General features: G+C 35.3%; 1 protein-coding gene across 1 annotated transcript in view; it reads left to right on the top strand.

Annotated features, from left to right (window-relative positions):
• CDH19 (cadherin 19) overlaps window positions 1–22774 on the top strand; it is a 77652-nt gene that overhangs the window by 45502 nt on the left and 9376 nt on the right. Inside the window, exons 8-9 of the mRNA XM_069568428.1 lie at window positions 4621–4742; window positions 17977–18098. Of these exons, the coding sequence (XP_069424529.1) occupies window positions 4621–4742; window positions 17977–18098 (244 nt within the window). The remainder of the gene's footprint in view (window positions 1–4620; window positions 4743–17976; window positions 18099–22774) is intronic.

Genomic DNA, 22774 nt, shown 5'->3' on the forward strand with positions numbered 1-22774 from the left:
TAGCTTGAAAATAAAATTTTTTTATAAGTGGAATAAGAATATATCCAGACCTATATTTCTCTCTATGGTCACTTATAAAATTTGCAAAAGTTTAAACAAATCAAAACAGGAAACCTCACTGTTGGTTAAGATGCAAAGAAATAAGCACTTGCAAACATGGGCAAGAGAGAGGCTGTGCACCGAAATTCGATGCAATCAACTCTATTAATTGGGATAGGGATGTTAGGGAAAAGAAACCCTTGATTATGCCAAGTCAGAGGAGAAACAAATTTGATGACAATGTGGTTCATACAAATACTATTTGATTAAGTTAAAGTAAAAGTCGCTCAGTCGTGTCTGACGCTTTGCGAACCCATGGACTGTATATAAGTCCTGAATTCTCCAGGCCAGAATACTGGAGTGGGTAGCTGTTCCCTTCTCCAGGGGATCTTCCCAGCCCAGGGATTGAACCCAGGTCTCCCACATTGTGAGCTGTTCTTTACCAACTGAGCCACCAGGGGATGATATTCAAGTTAACCAAGCTTTTACAAGATACCATTAAAGGCATAAAAATGAGTCCAATCAGTTAGAAATAAGTTTTTTTGTTGCAATTAAACTATATTTACCATCCATTAAATTAGTCTGTTACATTAAGGTAATATACTTTCTGCCTTTTTTTAAGAAAAATTTATTCACCTTGTAGTTCTTATTAAAGATAAAAGCAAAAGCTGTTATTATATTTGGCTGTGGTCACATTTTTCTCATATATGTTACATAATATTTGCATATAATCAACTTTAATGCTTTTGTATTTTTTTAAATGTCATATTTTCAGCTATGTTTTTACTCATCATTATTTCTGATAGCTCAGTTGGTAAAGAATCTGTCTGCAATGCAGGAGACCCTGGTTTGATTCCTAAGTCAGGAAGATCTGCTGGAGAAGGGATAGGCTACCCACTCTAGTATTCTTGAGCTTTCCTGGTGTTTCAAACAGTAAAGAATCCTCCCTCAGTGTGGGAGACCTGGGTTCGATCCCTGGGTTAAGAAGATCCCTTGGAGAAGGGAACAGCTACCCACTCCAGTATTCTTACCTGGAGAATTCCATGGACAGAAGAGCCTGGCAGGCTACAGTCCATGGAGTTGCAAAGAGTTTGACATGGGCTGAGTGACTTTCATAAAGCATTCATCATTCATTGCCTTATTTACACAACTGACATTAGATATTTAAATTGTTTCTACAATTTGTCATTATAAATGATAGCATAATGAAAACTTTAATCATGAAAGTATTTATTAAGTTATGTGTTCTTTACTATCGTCAGAAAAACAAGTAAGTTAATAGACATGCTATTTAAAATTTAAACAATGTACTGTGCTTTGATTATATACACACACACATATATTGGAAGTCTTCCCTGGTGGCTCAGACAATAAAGAATCTGCCTGCGATGCAGGACACCCGGGTTGGATCCCTGGGTTGGGAAGATCCCCTGGAGAAGGGAATGGCAACCCACTCCAGTATTCTTTCCTGGAGAATCCCATGGACAGAGGAGTCTGGCAGGGTACAGTCCATGGAGTCACAGAGTCTGACACGACTGAGCAACTGACACACACACACACACACACACACACACACATACTATATATATACTTATATTCATTACTAAGTTTACTGCTAATAAATAGGAACTATATCTACATGTTAGAAGGCAGCATTTTGTAATTAGGAATTACAGTGGGAAAGTGGAGCATCATCTATCTTAAAAATGCAAAGAAGCTTCTTCTTTTTATTAGTAGCCCTTCCAAACAGCAAAGCAATACCCAGCATCTTGGAAGCCTGTGTAATTCTCTGGACTATAAATATGGAAAATAGATGAATAAGGGAAGGTGATGGAGGAAAACATGTATTAATAGTTGTTTTAAGGAGTCTAGTATGCTAGAAATTAGAACCTCGAAATTATCTGTAATAAAAACTCCATCATAAAGTTATAAGAAACTGCACAAGAAATCTTCCCAAAGTTTTTCATCTTATCCCTATTCTTTATATTACTTCATTGTTTAGATGACAGATAGAGGGAATAAATTCTTTTGCCACTACTGTGGATGATTTATTCCTTGGGCATTGTTAAAATTTCCTTTCTAACTAAACCTAGAGTCAAATTTTATAATTTTTATAAATATGGGAATGGCACTAAAATCTTTTCTGTTATTAAAGAAAAAGAAAGAAAATTAAAAACTTTAGAAGCAGTGAAATTGAAAATAGAGATATACAGTGGAATGATAGCTGGTTCTTCCAAAACACCGGTAGAAGTTATCCATCTAACCAGACTACCAAGGGGAGAAAAGAAGAGGCAAAAATTACCATTATCAGAAATGAAGGAGGGAATGCAATTATTGAACCTGTAGACATTAAACAGTATTATAAGGAGATACTAAGAACAACTCTATGTCTATGAATTCAGACCAATTCCTTGAAAGGGAAAAACTGCCTGCATTCACAGCAAAAGATAAATAATCTGAGTAATCAGGCTTGTGGGAAAGAGTCTAGCTCACTAGCTGGAAGGAGGTTTGTGTTTCTTTCAAGAATGACAAGGATTTCTTTCACCAGTGGAAGAAGCTGTCTTTAAACACCTTTCACCAAATCACAGACTTAGAGAACAGACTTGTAGCTCCCAGGGGGAAAGCTGGAGGAAAGGGACAATTAGGGAGTTTGGGATGGACATGTACACACTGCTATATTTAAAGTGGATAACCAACGAGGAGATACTGTATAGCACCGCTGTTCATGGGATTCTCCAGGCAAGAATACTGGGTTGCCATTTCCTTCCCCAGGGAATCTTCCCAACCCAGGGACTGAACCCAGGTCTCCTGCATTGGAGGCAGATTCTTTACTGACAGAGCCACCAAGAAAGCCCCATAGCACAGGGCACACTGCTCAATGTTATGTAACAGCCTGCATGGGAGGGGAGTTTGGGGAGCAAAGGTACATGTATATATATGGCTGAGTCGTTTCCCTCTTCACCTGAAATAATCACAACATTCTTTGTTAATTGGCTATACCCCAATAAAAAACTTAAAAGTTAAAAAAAAAATCCTCTATTACTTGTGCATAAAAGCATCCTTGAAAGATCTGGTGGAGTTGCACCTACTTGGGAAGATTTAGCCTTTGTTATGGGCTTGGCTTTTATGTGTCTCAATTCTTCTTCTGGGAGACGGGAATAGTACTTTTGTAGAGGTGTATGAAGATTAAGAACAGACTATAAAGGCATCCTTATATGCATGGAGAAATCATTTGTTTATATCATTCTGTCAGGAACGCTTTGCAGTGAGAAAACACCACACAACCACATTCTATTCACTCAGCACTTTTAGTGGAATGAAGAATCTTTAAAAAGGAATTACAAAGCAAACCAAAGATTAATCTGAACATCTAAACTTTATGTTTTAGGCTTTTTAGTCCATACTGTTTCTAATATATATTACACACTTATTTCTTAAATGGTGAAGTGAAGTTAAAGTCGCTCAGTTGTGTCTGACTGTTTGTGGTGTTGGAGAAGACAGTTGAGAGTCCCTTGGACTGCAAGGAAATCCAACCAGTCAATCCTAAAGGAAATCAACCCTGAATATTCATTGGAAGGACTGATGCTGAAACTGAGGCTCCAATACTTTGGCCACCTGATGCGAAGAGCTGACTCATTAGAAAAGATCCTGATGCTGGGAAAGTTTGAAGGCAGGAGGAAAAGGGGACAGAGGATAAGATGGTTGGATGGCATCACCAATTTAGTGAACATGAGTTTGAGCAAGCTCTGGGAAATTGTAAAGGACAGGGAAGCCTGGCATGCTGCAGTCCATGGGGTTACAAAGAGTCAAACACAACTAAGCAACTTAACAACAACTGTTTCATTTTGTCAAAAACATCTAACTAGGAAATGTGACCACTTGTTGATATGTAAGCAAATTGCTTATAAAGATTTAACAATGAGCAGAGCTAAAACTTGGAGAAGGCAATGGCACCCCACTCCACTACTCTTGCCTGGAAAATCCCATGGATGGAGAAGCCTGGTAGGCTGTGGTCCATGGGGTCGCTCAGAGTTGGACACGACTGAGTGACTTCACTTTCACCTTTCACTTTCATGCATTGGAGAAGGAAATGGCAACTCATTCCAGTGTTCTTGCCTGGAGAATAACAGGGACCAGGGAGCCTGGTGGGCTGCCATCTATGGGGTCGCACAGAGTCAGATACGACGAAGCGACTTAGCAGGAGCAGCAGAGCTAAAACGGAATTTCCTTAAAGCTTAATTCTCTGTAGTTTCTATTTTCATTTCCCCCAACAACAAACAAATTAGTGTGATATTTTTTAGAGACCTTGTTAAAATTCTCTCTTGCGAGTGAGAGTGAGTGGCATGTCCAGATTTAGCACACATTATTTGAAAACTAGAGTGTGTTTCAGGTTTTTCTCCTCTGTTTCCATTGGGTTGAAGTGCAAATGTAGAAATTATCTTTTTGAAATTTTTCAGCATCATACTAGCTCTGTAGAATGTGGATTTGATATATTTTTGCTTAAAAAGAACAACGTATACACTTTAAAGTTGCACAGAGAAAATAATACTTTAAAGGAATTATTTGTGTCTGTATGTGCAGATATTCTATTACCAGAAGTGAAGTGTTCAGTGTTGATGACAACGGCACAATCTTCACAACAAACCCACTTGATCGAGAGACTAGTGCTTGGTACAACCTAAGTGTTATAGCCACGGAAAAATGTAAGTATTTACTTGAGAACCATATATTGGTTCACCATGTTTTTTAACCCTTTCAACAATCTCTAAACATAAGGACAAAGGGTAGCTTAAAGTGTTGCTGAAATTAGAATTAAATGGTATTTTATATATCAAGTGTATATCATTTATTTATCATGTATATCATTTATATATCAAGTGTTTATATATATAAGTATATATTATTTATTATTTAAAAGTTAACAGTCTGTTTATTCTTACTACAGCTTATTTATATACTTACCACAAAATATCTCTATTTTATTATGGCAATATATAATGTTTAATATAAGAAATGAATCATAGAAAATTCAGGAAAACATAAGAAATAAACCCACATTACTTGAAATTTAAAAACTTTAATTATTTATTACATGTTCTTACAATATTGCTCATGAATACATTTTAAATCAATTTTTAAACATTGAAAATAAATTTTGCAAGTTTGTTTTTTCAAATTGGAGATGTAAATATTGCCCAGTGAAATTTGCTCAAATAAAACTCATATCAGCTGTGCTAATGGTCACATCTTCAATAATCAATAGTAACCAGGTATTTTTCCATTTTCAGGTTTCAAAACAGATAAAATTATCCAGTTTACCAGTTAGTTTGTGTCTTTAAAATTTCAATTAATCAGTTATTAAATCAAACAAGCTCAAAATAATAGAGAGAACAGAATGGAAAAGACTATCAAAATCATCACTATTATAGTCAATGGATTTCATATAATACAGTAAAGGATTAGGTTTGTGAATCTGAAATGTATCAGAATGCATCCTTTCCAAACTGATTTTGCATAGAATTTTAATAATTGTGTTTACCTACGTGGCTTGTTCTTTAAAAGTCTTTAAACACATATCTTACTCCTCACCTTATTGAGCAGTTTGCTGATGAGATGCTGGAGTAGAAAGCATCACTTACATATTTTTTGTTATACACTGAGTGGCTCTTTGGCACCCGGGTAGATTGGGGCTGAGTCTTGAATTTTCTATTTAAACATTAAATGGATGGGGTGCAAATGTTTCAAGGGAATAAATGTCTGCTGCACAGAAGAAATGCTAAAGCTTTTGGTGTCAGAAAACACAAGGATGTTTAGCCTAAAAGCAAGAAGCTTTTATTCACTGGATATTTGTGAGAAAAAAATTTATTGCTATTTACAAAGCTATTGAAGAAAGAATTCAGATCAGTTCAAAGGATGAGTGAACATCTTTGAAAAATGTGTTTCTCCAAGAAGTAGTTTTCAACTGTTAAAAGAGCATGTTTTAATGAAATTTATGTAAATAATTATCCACTGTAATTTTATTTTATATATAAGGAGAGCTTAAGTAAGAATATTTCATTAACTTCTGTTAAATTAGAAGCATTCTTAAATTAGAATTTTAGTTACTATAAAGCAGTGTCTTTAAAATGGATTATGTATATTCTAAGACACAAATATTGTAAAAATTATAAAACACTTTATAAATAGAAGAAGATTAAAAATATGGTTAATGAAAAAATGCCTGTGAAAGGCAAATTGAAAATAAACAATATATTTATATTACATGAAATTTATTACTGAGAAGTTAATCATTGTTCCAGAAATAAGTGATTAGAAATGTTATAAAGTTTAGAAATTACACATTTCTTGCTGATCTGCTTCTTGTGCTATAAAATTCATTTCTGAGAGTAAAAAAAAAAACTCATTTAAACTCATCTTTGAAGATATATTTTGTAAAATATCTGTTTCATTTTAAGGGAAATTGTTTAGAAAGAACTTATATTACACCAAGCATCCAATTTTCATGCATTTTTTCCTCTATCTCTTGATTCATTTTTAATTCACATTATTAAGCTTACTTTAGAACAATTTTGGAAAAAAATAATTGCAAGTGCCAATTTTTTATTATGGTAATATTGATATCAAAAATAATTTTTGACCCATTTCAGTCACTTAAGACATATTAATATAAACAAAAACACCCAGATGGTGGAAAACAGGGCTTCATATAAAATTGTTACATAAAGCACTTGCTGCATGTGTTAACTATCTGGAAGTTTGTGACATATCAGTTATGTTGATTATAGGAAAGACATGCTCCAAATTAACATGTGTTTTCCCAGCAAATGGAGTTCACTGTGTGCTTAGTCTTTTTCCTGGAAAGTTTCCCAAATTAAGCATCAAGCTATTTATCAACATGACAGCTAAGTGAATTGTCAGGGAAGTTTGTAATTTCCTCAGTTCTGTCTCGCTGCAGCAGAAATTTGAAGCAATGAACAGACTATTGTTACAACTCAGTATATTTTGGCAAGCAAAGGAAAACACATCCTCCAGGAGTAAGAGTGGGCCACCTAAAATTCATGAAGAGAAAAGAGGCCCCCCGGCTCAATTTTGCCTCCTCTTTTTGTATGTTTTTTCTCCTCCCAATGAACCTGTCCTATGTAAATTGGGCTAGGCAGGAGGGCTGTTTGTTTTACCTGAGGTTCTCACTTGGTCCTTGGACCTTCTTTTGTTCTATTTTCATGGGCTTTTTCCTTTCTTTGTCTTTTAGCCACCACCATTCTGGACTTCTTTTTCCTAATCTAACTACATAACAGAATAAAACAACTAACTACTTTAAACTGAAGCTGCAAAGATATGGGTATGCTTTGTATAGTCATGTCAAAGGTTTAATTTGAACTTTTTTTTTTTTTTTGAGCCTTGAAAAGATCTTTATTTTTTTTTCTTCAAATACAATTTTATTTTATTTTATTTTATTTTTAATTTTTAGTTTTTTATTTTTTAAATTTTAAAATCTTTAATTCTTACATGCATTCCACTTTCTAACACCGCACACAAAAATAAACTCAAAATGGATTAAAGATCTAAATGTAAGATCAGAAACTATAAAACTCCTAGAGGAGAACATAGGCAAAACACTCTCAGACATAAATCACAGCAGGATCCTCTATGATCCACCTCCCAGAATGCTGGAAATAAAAGCAAAAATAAACAAATGGGATCTAATTAAAATTAAAAGTTTCTGCACAACAAAGGAAAATATAAGCAAGGTGAAAAGACAGCCATCTGAATGGGAGAAAATAATAGCAAATGAAGCAACTGACAAACAACTAATCTCAAAAATATACAAGCAACTTATGCAGCTCAACTCCAGAAAAATAAACGACCCAATCAAAAAATGGGCCAAAGAACTAAATAGACATTTCTCCAAAGAAGACATACGGATGGCTAACAAACACATGAAAAGATGCTCAACATCACTCATTATTAGAGAAATGCAAATCAAAACCACAATGAGGTACCACTTCACACCAGTCAGAATGGCTGCGATCCAAAAATCTGCAAGCAATAAATGCTGGAGAGGGTGTGGAGAAAAGGGAACCCTCCTACACTGAACTTAATTTTTTTTAATTTCTAATTTATTTTTAACTTTCTAATTGAAGAAAAATTGCTTTACAGAAAAAATGTGGTTTTCTGTCATACATCAACAAGAATCAGCCATGGGTATACCCATGTCCCCTCCCTCCAAGACCTCCCTCCCACCTCCCTTTCCACCCCACCCTTCAGCCTGTTGCAGAGCTCCTGTTTGAGTTCCCTGAGTCTTACAGCAAATTCCCATTGGCTCTCTGTTTTACACATGGTATTGTAAATTTCTATGTTACTCTCTCCATACATCTCCCCTTCTCCCTCCTCTCCTCCTACCTTAACAATAGGTCTGTTCTCTATGTCTGCTTCTCCACTGCCACCTTGAAAATAAATTAATCAGTGCCATCTCTTCAGATTCCATATATATGTGTTGGTATATGATATTTATATTTCTCTTTCTGACTTATATCACTCTGTATAATGGATTCTAGTTTTATCCACCTCATTAAAATAGATTCAAATGTGATCTTTTTATGAGTGAGCAGTATTCAATTTTATATATATATATATGTACCACAGCTTCTTTATCCATTCATCTGTCGATGGACATCTAGGTTGCCTCCATGTTCTACCTATTGTAAATTGAGCTGCAATAAGCATTGCGGTACACGTGTTTTTTTCAGTTTTGATTTCCTCTGGGTATGTGCCTAGCAGTGGGATTGCTGGGTCATATGGTGGTTTTATTTCTAGCTTTTTAAGGAGTCTCCATAAAGTCTTCTATAGTGACTTTATCAGTTTACATTCCCACCAGCAATGCAAGAGTGTTCCCTTTTCTCCACACCCTCTCCAGCATTTATTGCATGTAGACTTTTTGATGATGGCCGTTCTGACTGGTGTGAGGGGGTATTTCATTGTAGTTTTGATTTGCATTTCTCTGACAATGAGTGATATTGATCATCTTTTCATGAGTTTGTTAGCCATCTGTATGTCTTCTTTGCAGAAATGTCTCTTTAGGTCTTTTTCCCACTTTTTGATTGGGTGGTTTGTTTTTTCTGGGACTGATTGTATAAGCTGCTTATATACTTTGGAAATTAATTCTTTATTGGTTGTTTCTTTTGGTATTATTATCTCCCATTCTGAGGGTTGTCTTTCACTTTGTTTGTAGTTTCCTTTGTTGTGCAAAAGCTGTTAAATTTAATTAGGTCCCATTTGTTTATTTTTGTTTTTGTTTACATTACTCTAGGAGGTGGATCATAGAAGATCTTGCTTTGATTTATGTCACTGAGTGTTCTGCTCTAAGAGTTCTCTGTTCTCCTCTAAGAGTTTCATAGTTTCTGGTCTTAAATTTAGGTCTTTAATTCATTTTGAGTTTATCTTTGTGCATGGCATTAGGTAGTGAACTAATTTCATTCTTTTTCATGTAGTTGTCCAGTTTTCCCAGCACCAATTACTGAAGAGGCTGTCTTTGCCCCATTGCATATTCTTTCCTCCTTGTCAAAAATAAGGTTCCCATAGATGAGTGGGTTTATCTCTGGGTTCTATCTTGTTCCATTGGTCTATATTTCTGCTTTTGTGCCACCACCATACTGTCTTGATGACTGCAGCTTTGTAGTAGTCTGAAGTCAGGAAGTTTGATTCCTCCAGCTCCATTCTTCTTTCTCAAGACTGCTTTGGTTATCCAGGGTCTTTTGTGTTTCCATATAAATTGTGAAATTTTTTGTTCTAGTTCTGTGAAAAAAGCCATTGGTAATTTGATACAGATTGCACTGAACCTGTAGATTGCATTTGGTAGTATAGTCATTTTCACAATATTGATTCTTCCCACCTAGAAACATGGAATATCTCTTCATCTGTTTATGTTGTCTTTTATTTCTTTCATCAATCTCTTGCAGTTTTCCATATACAGGTCTTTTGTTTCCTTAGATAGGTTTATTCCTAGATATTTTATTATTTTTGTTGCAACAGTGAATAGTATTGATTCCTTAATTTCTCTTTATAATTTTTCATTTTTAGTAAATAAGAGTGTAAGTGATTTCTGTGTATTGACCTTGTAACCCACAACTTTGCTGAATTCACTGGTTAGCTCTAGTAATTTTCTGATACTTTCTTTTGGGTTTTCTATGTTTAGTATCTTGTCATCTGCAAATAGTGAGAGTTTTACTTCTTCTTTTCTGATCTGGATTCCTTTCATTTCTTTTTCTTCTCTAATTGCTGTAGCTAGGACTTCCAAAACTATGTTGAACGATGGTGGTGACAGTGTCTTGTTCCTGATCTTAGAGGGAAAGCTTTTAGTCTTCACCACTGAGAATGTTTGTTGTGAGCTTTGCATTTATGGCATTTACTATGTTGAAATAGGTTCCTTCGGTGCCCACGTTTGAAGTGTTTTTATCATAAATCAATGCTAGATTTTGTTGAAGGCCTTTTCTGTATCTATCAAGATGATCATATGGTTTTTAATCTTTCAACTTCATGTTATGTTGTATCATGTTGATTGATTTGTGTATATTGAAGAATCCCTGCATCCCTGGAATAAACCCAACTTGAAAACGGTGCATGAACTTTTTGATGTGTTGTTGGATTCTGTTTGCTAGAATTTTGCTGAGGATTTTTGCATCTATGTTCATGAGAGATAGTGGTCTGTAATTTTATTTTTTCATGTTGTCTTTTCCTGGTTTTGTTATCAGGGGTTATGGCCTCATAGAATGAGTTTGGAAGTGATCTTTCCTCTGCAATTCTTTCGAACAGTTTCAGAAAAATAGGCACTAGCTCTTCTCTGAATGTTTGATAGAATTCCCCTGTGAAGCAAACTGGCTCTTGGCTTTTGTTTTAGGGGAGATTTTTTATCACTGTTTCAAGTTCAATGTTTGTAATTAGGCTGTTTAAAATTTCTATTTATTCCTGGCTCAGTCTTGGGAGGCTGATTTTTTCTAAGTATCTGTATATTTCCTCTAGGTTGTCCATTTTGTTAGCATATAGTTATTCATAATATTCTCTTATGATCCCTTATATTTCTGTGTTGTCTATTGTAACCTCTCATTTTTCATTTTATTGATTTGATTTTTCTCCCTTTTTTTCTTGATGAATCTGGCTAGTGATTTGTCAATTTTATTACTCTTCTCAAAGAAACAGCTTTTAGTTTTATTAATCTTTGCCATTGTTTCCTTCATTTCTCTTTCTTTATGCTCTGATTTTTATGATCTCCTTCATTCTGCTGACTGTGGGGGTTTTGTGTTCTTCTTTTTCCAGCTGCTTTAGATGTAGAGTAGGCTGTCTATTCAATGCTTTTCCTGCTTCTTGAGATATGATTGCATCGCTATAAACCTTGCTCTTAGAACTGCTTTGCTGAGTCCCTTAGGTTTTGGGTCATCGTATTTTCTTTGTCATTTGTTTCTAGGAATCTTTTGATTACTTTTTTTTATTTCTTCAGTAACCTCTTTGTTATTTAGTAATGTACTGTTTAATCTCTTTGTGTTTTTTGCTGTTTCGTTCCTGTAGTTGATATCTAGTTTCATAGTGTTGTAGTCAGAAAAGATACTTGACACAATTTCAATTTTCTTAAATTTACTGAGGCTTGATTTGTGGCCCAAGATGTGGCTTATCCTGGAGAGTATTCCATGTGCACTTGAGAAGAAACTGTATTCTTCTGCATTTGGATGGAAAGTCTTGAAGCTATCAATTAGGTCCATTTGGTCTAATGTTTCACTTAAGGCTTGTGTTTCCTCATTGATTCTATGTTTTGATGATCTGTCCATTGACGACAGTGGCGTGTTAAAGTCCCCCACTATTATTGTGTTGCTGCCAGTTTCTCTTCTTGTGTCTGTTACTGTTTGCCTTATGTATTGAGGTGCTCCTAAGTTGGTTGCAAAGACATTTACAATTGTTATGTCTTCTTCTTGGAGTAATCCCTTGATCATTATGTAGTGTCCTTCTTTGTCTCTTATGATATAAAGTCTATTTTGTCTGAAATATGGATTGTCACTCCAGCTTTCTTTTGGTTTCCATTCTTATGGAATATCTTTTTTCATTCTTTGACTTTCAATCTGTGTGTGTCTCTAAGTCTGAAGTGCGTCTCCTGCATATATATGGGTCTTGTTTTTGTATCCATTCAGTCAGTCTGTATCTATTTGTTGGTGCATTTAATCCATTTACATTTAATGTAATTATTGATACATATGCGCCTATTGGTATTTTTTGATTGTTTTGAGTTTCTTTTTGTAGGTTTTTTCTTTCTCTTGTGTTTACTGGCTATATAAATCCCTTTAGTATTTGTTGTAAGGCTGATTTGGTGGTGCTGAATTCTCTAAATTTCTGCCTGTCCATAAAGTTTGTGATTTCTCCATAAATTTTGAATGAGATCTTTGCTGGGTATAGTAATTGTGGTTGTAGGTTTTTCTCTTTCAGTACTTTATATCCTGCCATTCCCATCTGGCTTGTTGAGTTTCTGCTGAAAGATCTTCTGTTAATCATATGGGTTTTCCCTTGCTGCTTTTAATATTCAGTCTGCTTAATCTCTGTTAGCTTGATGAATATGCGTCTTGATGAATTTCTCCTTGGGTTTAACCTGTAGGAGACTCTCTGTGCTTTTTGGATTTGATTGACTATTTCCTTTCCTGTGTTGGGGAAGTTATCAACTATAATTTCTTCAAAACTTTTCTCAGTGCCTTTCTTTTTTCTTCTTCTTCCTCTAGGACCCCTATAATTCAAATATTGGCACATTTAATATTGTCCCAAAGGTCTCTGAGGCTTTTCTCAATTCTTTTCATTCCTTTCCCTTTATTCTGCTCTTCAGCAATTATTTCTGCCATTCTATCCTCCAGTGCACTTATCCATTCCTCTGCCTCAGTTATTCTGCTATTGGTTCCTTCTAGAATATTGTTAATTTCAATAATTGTGTTATTTATCTCTGTTTTCTCATTCTTTATTTCTTCTATGTCCTTGGTGATTGTATTAACTGTGTTAAATGCTTCTTGCATTTTCTCCATTCTATTTTCAAGTCTTAGGAGCATCCTTACTATCATTATTATGAATTCTCTTTCAGAGAGATTACTTATTTCCTCTTTATTTGGTCTAGTGAGTTTCAACCGTACTCTTTAATTTGTGTTGTATTTCTCTGCCTTTTCATCTTCTTTTTCTTTTTTTAAGTGCTCCACTTGAGGTCTCCTCTTCCAAGCTTTAGGATTATATTACTTCTTCCTTTTGATTTTTGCCCTTGGAGGGAAATGTTGGCTGCGTGGTTTGTATTGATTTCTTCTTGGGGGTGACTTGTGGCTGTGTTCTAGTGGGAGAAGGTCAAGTAGGTAATTACAGAAACACTGGGACATATACACACACACTTCCACACATTCAGTTATAATCAAAGTATTCTAAAGAAAAGAGGGAGATTGACTTGGTGAGCAAGGGAAACCAGAAGTGATATCAACCAACTGAAAGAAGAGTTACCTAATGCTCAATCTGGAAATCTGAGTATGAGCAGAAGGCCAACTGAGGAATATAGCATAGAGAACTCAACAGTTTAACTTACTTGGTCAAAGAAGAAAGAGTGATGGGAAAAAAGGAGAATAAAAAAAAGAGAGAGAGAAAACAAAGAGGAGAAGGGAGGGAAAAGAGAAAAGGAAGGGGTAGAGAAGAGGATTAAATTTTTTTTAAAAAGAGGAAGAAAAAATAGCAAAACAAAAATTAATAGATGTGTGTGGAAAAGATTTATATATATTTACAAATAGCTACAGCTGGTAAAGCACAGTAGGAAAAGCAGTTGAATACATCCAAAACAAAATCCAAAAATATTCATCAAGGGGAAAAAAAAAGTGAGAAGGAGAAAAAAAGAAACCACCTAAAATGAATGTTTTTCTTGCTTTTTTTTGACAAGAAACACAAAGAGGAAAACTCCACAGCACCACAAAGGGCTAATATTGAGGTGGAAATATGTAGGGGGAATAAACCATGTGATTTATAAGAAAAAAAGAGAAAAACAATCTTAAAATGATTTTTTTAACAAGAAAAAGAAGAAAACTCCACAGCACCACAGAAAGCTAATGTTATGGTGGAAATATGTTGGGCAATAAGCAGTGTGATTTATAATAAGAAAGAATCTTAAAATGATTTATGTGTATATATATAACAAAGAGGAAGTAAAACAAAGAGGAAAACTCCATAACACCACTAAATGCTAGTGTGAAGATGGAGCTATGTTGGTGGAATAAACTGTGATTTATAAGAGAAAGAAAGAAAAAAAATGAAACAGAAAAAAATAAAGGATTTTCAAGATCATAGCTTTTAGTTGTGGAATCTGTCTCTGTGGATGGGGCTGGGTTAGTGTTCTGTGATGTTTTCCTGGTTGGCTGAGCTTGTGCCTGAGTTCTGGTGGATGGAACTGGATCTCACCTCTCTAAAGGGCAGTGCAGTGTCCAGGAGTAGGTTTTGGAGTGTCTATGGGTTCAGTATGCTTTTGGGCAGTTGTTGTACCTTTCAAGGTGTTCAGTTCAGTTCAGTTCAGTCTTTCAGTTGTGTCCAACTCTTTGTGACCCCATGAATCACAGCAGCCAGGCCTCCATGTCCATCACCAACTCCTGGAGTTCACTCAGACTCACGTCCATTGAGTCAGTGATGGCATCCAGCCATCTCATCCTCTGTCGTCCCCTTCTCCTCCAGCCCCCAATCCCTCCCAGCATCAGAGTCTTTTCCAATGAGTCAGCTCTTCACATGAGGTGGCCAAAGTACTGGAGCTTCAGCTTTAGCATCATTCCTTCCAAAGAAATCCCAGGGCTCATCTCCTTCAGAATGGACTGGTTGGATCTCCTTGCAGTCCAAGGGACTCTCAAGGTGTTAGGCGCGTCTATTTCCGCAGCTGCTTCAAAGTGGCCCTCAGCATAACTGCAGTGCCACCAGTCCCCTACTTGTCCCTGGGATCATTGCCGGTGCTTCTGTTTCCCGTCCCGCCCTGCGATTTTGGCCGAAGCTTGCTAGGTAGGTGCCTGTGTGGATCCTTCTATGTCCTGGCGATTTGTGTGGGCTTCCCTCACCTTCCTGAGCTCACCCTCTGTGACGCAGGGCTGTGTGCACTTGGCTCTCAGTTTCCGAGGTCCACCTTCTGCATCGCGGGCATTGTGTGCACTTGTCTCAGCTCCCTGGGCGTCCACTCTGCGTCACTGGGCTAGCGTGGACTCGTTTCCGCTTCCTGTGCCCACCCTTTACGTCGCGGGGTTTATGTGCACTTGTTTCCTCTCACTGCTTGCACTCTTTGTCGCGGGGGAGTTATTTGTTCTTCTCGGGGTTATTTGTTCTCTTGAAGGCTGTGCCGGGAGGGTTGTGTGCGCTGCCCAAGTTTGTATGCCTCCCCTCTGTCAGCACCTTGTGTTTGTGTACCTGCTACCTGGGCCCACCCTCTGTACTGCAAGGGTTGTGTGCGCTGGCTGGGTTTGTCTGCTGCACCACTCTCGGTTCCACTGAGCCCGCCAGTCTGTTTGGGGTCACAGTCCATGGCCTGTTAATCGGCTGAGAAGTACAGCTTTCTCTGTTTATTGCCCTCCAAGTACCTGCTTTCCCTGATTTTCTAAGACTCCGAAGCTCCCCCTTGGGCCCGCCTATGAGGGAGATTCCCAGTGCCGGGGAACTCCTGTTTCAGGTCTCCCTCCCTCCCTTGGGGCACAAGCTCCTGCCCAGAAATCCCCCTTTTTAAGTCTCCCTCTTCTCTCCGACCTCATTTCAGAGAGCTTAGCCTGTCTCCCAGAGGCCTGGGGTCTTCTGCTGTTGCCTAGAGGTTGCTTTGCAGGAGCTGTTTCATATCTTGATGAGTTTTTGATGTATTTGGGGGGAGACTAGCGATCTCCCCATCTTACTCTTCCTCCATCCTCTCTGATTCCTGAACTTAATTTTAAACAGCTTTTTTTGAAAAAAAAAAAAAAGATAAAGATTTTAAATGATTTTTAAAACTAATTTTCTTAAATTTATTTGCAACATATACTTTGTCCGTTTTACTTAGGCAGAAAGTTGTTCTACAGCGATGTATAGTTAAACCATAAAATATGAATCTTAAGTTTTGAATAATTTCATCTTGAAATTTCCAGAAATATCTTTTCATATTTTAATGTTTTCAATCTATTTGATCCTGAAAATAGTTCAATAGAGTCACCAAATAATAATTCTTAGTGGTTTATGTAATTCCTAAAGGCCATGGGTTTCTTTTATATGTAATAAAAACACCCCAAGTTTTAATTTTAACTAATTGATTATGTATTGGTTAAAATAATTACATACAAAATCTCATCCCAACCTGGAAAATCTCTTCACAAGGTGAAACAGATATGAACAGTTTTATAATTAAAAACATTAAACTAGAATTTGATGTACATCATAGTTGGAAAGAAACTGCCAAGTCAGAAAGAAATCTCAGGCCTTTTACATACTCAACCAAACAGGATCCGCTGCAGGCATGTCTCAAGATAATGGCGTGGGTAGCCATTCCCTTCTCCAGGTGACCTTCCAGACCCAGGGATCGAGCTCTGGTGTCCTACCTTGAAGGCAGAATCTTTACCACTGAGCCACCAAGAAGCCCAGATGAACAATTACTAGTATTAAAGTGGGAGCACTTAGTACCACCACGTGTCACACAGTTTATCCTAAGTCCACTAAGTAGTTGGAGTGACCATTTGTGCTTGCTAACTGGCTTTATCTATATGAAAACTAAACTTTTTATACGTTTATGACAGGAAATAGTTTTGTATCTTGGTGAAGGTTTTTGCTGAAGTTAGGTGCCTACCCTCCCACAGAAAATGGGAGAAAATATGCTATTAATATCTTCCTTGATGATTAATTACATTCCAAAGAATTGGCTCCCAGCACCGAAAAAAGACAAGCTTGGGTTGTAAAGTTGGCAAGAGATTTGTCTCAGTTTTAAAAGGTTAACATACATTTCAAAGAGATAGAAAGATGATTTACAAGCTTTTCTAAAGTAAATACTCTAAGAAGGGGAAGGAAGGAAACACTTTTCCCTAATTTTCAACAGAACTAATTCTCTCTTTTTTTTAAATTGTTCTTTGCCTTTACACATTACAACTTCAAATATAATGCTTTTGGATTAAAAAAAGAGCCTGCAAGATTATAAAGACACTGAGACAAAAGAAACGCCTTCCCACTCTTCAATGTATGTACCTTCCAGTGGCTTTTTAAATGAACAAAGAAAGATTTGAAATAATGATATACAAATATGCAATACCATTGCCTGATGGCTCAGTTGGTAAAAAATCTGCCTGCAATGCAGGAGACCCGGGTTCCATCCCTAGGTCAGGAAGATCCCCTGGAGAAGGGGATGGCAACCCACTTCAGTATTCTTGCCTGGAGAATCCCATGGACAGAGGACCCTGGCAGGCTACAGTCCATGGGGTCACAAAAAGTCAGACACGACTGTGTAACTAGCACTTTTTTTTAACAGGTCACAACTGTGGACAGTTATGCCTCCTAGTACCTTCAGACCACGTCTGAAGACAATTTAGATATTCACAACTAGAATGGACAATGCTACTGGCATTTAGTTAGTAGAGGCCAGGGATAATACAAATATGTTTGACAGTTCCTGGATTAAAAAAAAAAATGTTCATATACCTGACTATCTTCTTTACTTTTACTGCTTTTCCTCATCAGCTTCCTACAGTTGATGGCAGGTACAAGGCACGCTGTAAACACTGATTGAGCTGAATGTTCTGAGAACATTTTTTGTAGGCTCTATTGTTGTATATGAAATATATAAAGATCCTGTCCTCAGCTTTTATTCATGTGAAATAAAAATATACCACATAGCCTCTAATGCAATTTTCATGACTATGTTACCCCTAACAACAGCATTATTCTTTATTTTCATTCTGTTTACTCAATTTGCAGACAATATCGCACAGATTTCTTCAGTCCCTGTCTATGTACAGCTTCTCAATATCAATGATCATGCTCCTGAGTTTTCTGAATACTATGAGACTTACGTTTGTGAAAATGCAGTCGCTGGTCAGGTAAGAATCCATCATAAATCATCAATATTTAAACAGAACTTTGTATTATACAGAATAGCATTTTCTATGTATTCCTGCTGCTTTGAAATGATATTAATAAAAATAACCTTTATTTAGCTATATTAATTATAGGCTTTAATGTTGTAAGTTACATATAATTTAAATTTCTTTCTTTCAAAAAATATGTAAACTTCAAATTTTCTATTTCCAAATTCGTCACATTTGAAAAATCTCCTAACCCTTAGAATTTAATAGTACATCATTTGTACTTTGACAATAAAGAAATTAATTTTTGTGATTCTGTAAATAATTTTAATTAACTTTTATTATTCCATCCATCATGCAAATAAAGATAAAATGATATATAAAATACATCAGACATCAACAGATGAAATTCAATTTGAAATGAATTATTAAATATATAAAGACTTAAGAAAGCATACTCATTTTGAAATACTTTATCATTACTTCACAATTTTTTCACACATTTTCTTATATGGAGCTTACCTTTTTACATTTGTAAAATATAGAGTTTAAATTAGATTCTCCTTTGAGTATCTCAGTTCCAATACACAATAACTTTACATTTTTTAGTTATCCTATTAAATCTCATAAAACATTAAAAAAAAACTACTTTTTAAAATACTGAAAAAGTATTGCAGTTGTTTAGTCTCTAAGCCGTGTCAGCCTCTCTGCCACCCCATGAACTGCAGCACTCCAGGCTTCCTTGTCTTTCACTATCTCCCTGAGTTTGCTCAAACTCCTGTCCACTGTGTCAGTGATGCCATCCAACCATTTCATCCTGCTTTCCCCTTCTCCTCTTGCCCTCAATCTTTCCTAGCATCCGGTTCTTTTCCAATGAATCAGCTCTTCATATCAGGTGGCCAAAATATTGGAGCTTCAGTTTCAGCATCAGTTCTTCCAGTTAATATTCAGGATTGATTTCCTTTAGGGTTGACAAGTTTGATCTCCTGACTGTCCAAAGAACTCTCAAGAGTCTTCTCTAACAACACAATTTGAAAGCATCAAAAAAAAAAAAAAAAGAATCAAGTACTAACAAAACTATAAAACAAAAATTGAATGTTACAAAAACCAATATAAATGTATTACTGGTACTGGTTTTATTTTTATTGGAGGTTTTTTTACTTAGATTCTTGATATATTCTAGTTGGTTTGAAATATATTATATTTTTTTTATAAAATATCTCAGAAGCAATAACTCAATAAATTTCACTTTCTTTTCTTAAAGTAAGTTAATATTTTTTAATTTATCAGATTATTTTATTTTGAAATTATTGTTTGAAAGACAATGAAATCATACCTTTGAGTATGCATATCAAGAAAAAGAAAGAAAAATTGGGTAAATTATAAAAATTAAATCTCTATATTGTAATATGATATTTGTGTGTTCTAATAATTTGAAAATCTGAATGATGTAAACAGTGTTGGGAAGATGATACATAAATATATTAAAATTCTCCAGTCTTTTCAACAAATTTTGCTGTAACAAATGGATAAGAAGGAAACAGGGAGGAAATGGAAAACTCCATCTAAACCTCATACTTTATACAAAGATTATTTTATAATGTATCATAGATTTAAACATAAACCTAAAACTAGAGACAAGCAGAGGAGAAAACATTATGTTATGGCTAGGCAAAGAGTTCTTAAATATAACACCAAAATACCAATCCATAAGAGAAAACATGTATTAATTTGATGTAATCAAAATTAAGCCAGTGGAAATCCCTGTTAAAAGAATAAAAAAGACAATCTACAGAGTGGTAGAAAATATTTGAAAGTAAGAATGAAATGATATAACTGGTAGTCAGTCTAATAGTCAAAATCTCCCTTAATACTGAAATACATTTGGTAGTATTTTTTTAAATAATAATAAGAATAAAATCTCTGCTTCCCATACTATTAATTCATAGTGTTCCGAAGCTTAGGTCCATACAATAATACATATAATTCATACAAAACAGAGTTACCAAAAAGAAGAAAATATATTTGAGAACATAAGATTATCTAGTAAAGTGAGTAAAGTGCTGACAAGTAAGATAGAATTTTGATTTTTCTGAGAGCATTAAAAAAAAGAGAGAGAAGAGGAGGTTGCTCTTCAATAGGTGTAATGTTTCTATTAAGCTGGGTGAATAAGCCTGTGACATTGTCACTATGGTTAAAGATGTGTTAAGAGGGTGGATCTCATTTTAAGTGCTTTTGCCACAAAGTTTTTAAAATGTAGAAGAGAAAGAGGTAAAATTAATTTTAATGTTTGACAGAATATGATGATTTTCGCATGTAATAAGAATATAAGGAAATATTTTATGTATTTTCTCATACTATGAAAATCACTCTTGTTTCATTTCCCACAGGCTCAGACAGCTGGACAAAATGTTGTGTTAAAAGGTCTCCTGTATCTATCTGCTTTGGGTAGATAATACAATCACTGTAGGAAACCCAAATGCCAGAACAGTGCACTCTATTCTAAAGGAAATCAGACACTCCCTTAATGACCTATGTGGCTAAGCAGAAGTTTTATTTCTGTTCCTTATTGAAAATGGCCAGGATGGGGAGAGGAAGAGTAAAAGTTTGGGTTGCAAAATATGAATATAATAAATGAGTGACATTAGGGCAATTTGCCTTTTCTGTTTGGTGTAAATAGTTATCATTTTTCAAATTAATGATTCTGATTATCTTGACTGATACCAAATATCTTTTCCAGAAGTAAAGTAGAATAGCAGTAATTTTTAGATTCCTTCATACCAATACACAGTCTAATGTAAAGACAGTTACATTGTCTCCATGTAAAAATTTTTTCTTGCCTAAATTTCTATGATCCCACAGTGTAATCCCTGGTGTTCTCTTCATCTTCCTTTCTTCCTCCTGTCCCTTACCTTTTATCTTTTTCAGACTCACTCTTTCTGTTATCCACAAAATGTCTCAGTTACAGTTCATATGCAAATGACTTCTAGATCTTTATGCCAGTTCTTTCTCTTATAGTTAATGGCTGTAAGTCCAAATAATTAGAGAAAATTTCTACATCTATTCTACTGGAATGTAAACAGTGGTGATGGAGACACTCTTGGCCCCAGCCACCATGGGACACCCAGACCTGAGATGACTTGGCATGCTCCAAATGCCAATGAAACATTTGTTAAATGGATACCTTTGGGATATTCATTATATACATTCATAGTTTAAATTTATATGTGATGATTTTCTGTGAACTTTTATAAAGAATTTTATTAAAAATTACAAAAGTACTTTATCAAAGGAAAATGAGAAAATATATATTGAGATAAAATCTAAGACTATTTCATTTTTAACAGAATAAATTTACATCTATACAAGTTAATGGCAAAACATAACATTTAATGAAATTTAAATACATCTAATAAAATTTTTTGAAAACTTTTTTTGAAACAGTAGTTCTGCCTTTGTCTACTATCAAAATGTTAAGCTATCATGAGCTTCTCAATATTTTTTCCTTAAAAACATTCTAAAGAAAGAAATAAAACAGACTACAGACTCGATTTTCTTGTAGCTCTATTATTTGATTAGCACTTTGACCTTTAGAACAGATGTTCACAACCTTTTTGAATACTAAATGTGTATCCTAAAAATAAATAAAAATAATCCTAAAAATTTATATCTCTATATTAAAAAAATTATTGCATATAGTTGATTTATAGTGTTGTGTTAGTTTCAGATATACAGCAAAGTGAACCAGTTGGCACTCCAGTGGTTAAGAATTTGGGCTTCCATTTCAGAGGGCACATATGTGATCCATGGCGTGCATGCATGCTAAGTCGCTTCAGTCATGTCCTACTCTTTTTGATCCTATGGACTATAGCCTGCCAGGCTCCTCTGTCCATGGGATTCTCCAGGCAAGAATACTGGAGTGGGTTGCCATGCTCTCCTCCAGGGGATCATCCCAACTCAGGGATTAAACCCGTGTTTCTTACATCTTCTGCAATGACAGGTGGATTCTTTACTGTTAGTGCCACCATCCCAGGAACCAAGACCCCACTTGCCGTGCAGTGTGGCCAATAAATAAATAAATATTTCTCCAAATTTTGAACTTAGAACATTAATTGGGAAAGACAGAATTCAGAATATTAGACTTCCAAGCCCATAACCTTCATCCTGGCTATACAAAATCTTGTAATAACTCAAAAGCATTATCCTGATACAATGCACATTTATTATGTAGGCATGGATTGAATAAAAATGTTTTATTTTACTAGATTATTTAATTAACACTCCATGATTGTGATTTAATTAGGAATGTGTTGTAAGGCAAAAGATAAATCAATGTAGAGAAATAATGTACAAACTGCATTAGTTTCACAAGGTTCTTCATGCATGTGTAGAGATATGCTTTGAAATACAAGATTATAAATCATATCTGTCATCTTGCAACTAAGGGTATTTTTGCTTGACACATTGTTAAAAGCAATTTAATTCTAGAAAATTCAAAACAATAACTTCTATAGTCAGTTTACTTTAATTTCCAGAATTAATCACAGTCTCACTATTTGATCTTGACAGCACATCTCTTTTTTGACAATAATTAACTACTTGACTGACACTTTCACATCTTGAAAGCAAAGGACTAATTGTGAACTGATTTGTTCCTAGTTGCATTATTTCACTTTTTTGTAAACTGAGAT

The sequence above is a fragment of the Ovis canadensis genome, chromosome 23 (genome assembly GCF_042477335.2).
Source record: "Ovis canadensis isolate MfBH-ARS-UI-01 breed Bighorn chromosome 23, ARS-UI_OviCan_v2, whole genome shotgun sequence".
In the NCBI taxonomy this organism is placed as follows: Eukaryota; Metazoa; Chordata; class Mammalia; order Artiodactyla; family Bovidae; genus Ovis; species Ovis canadensis.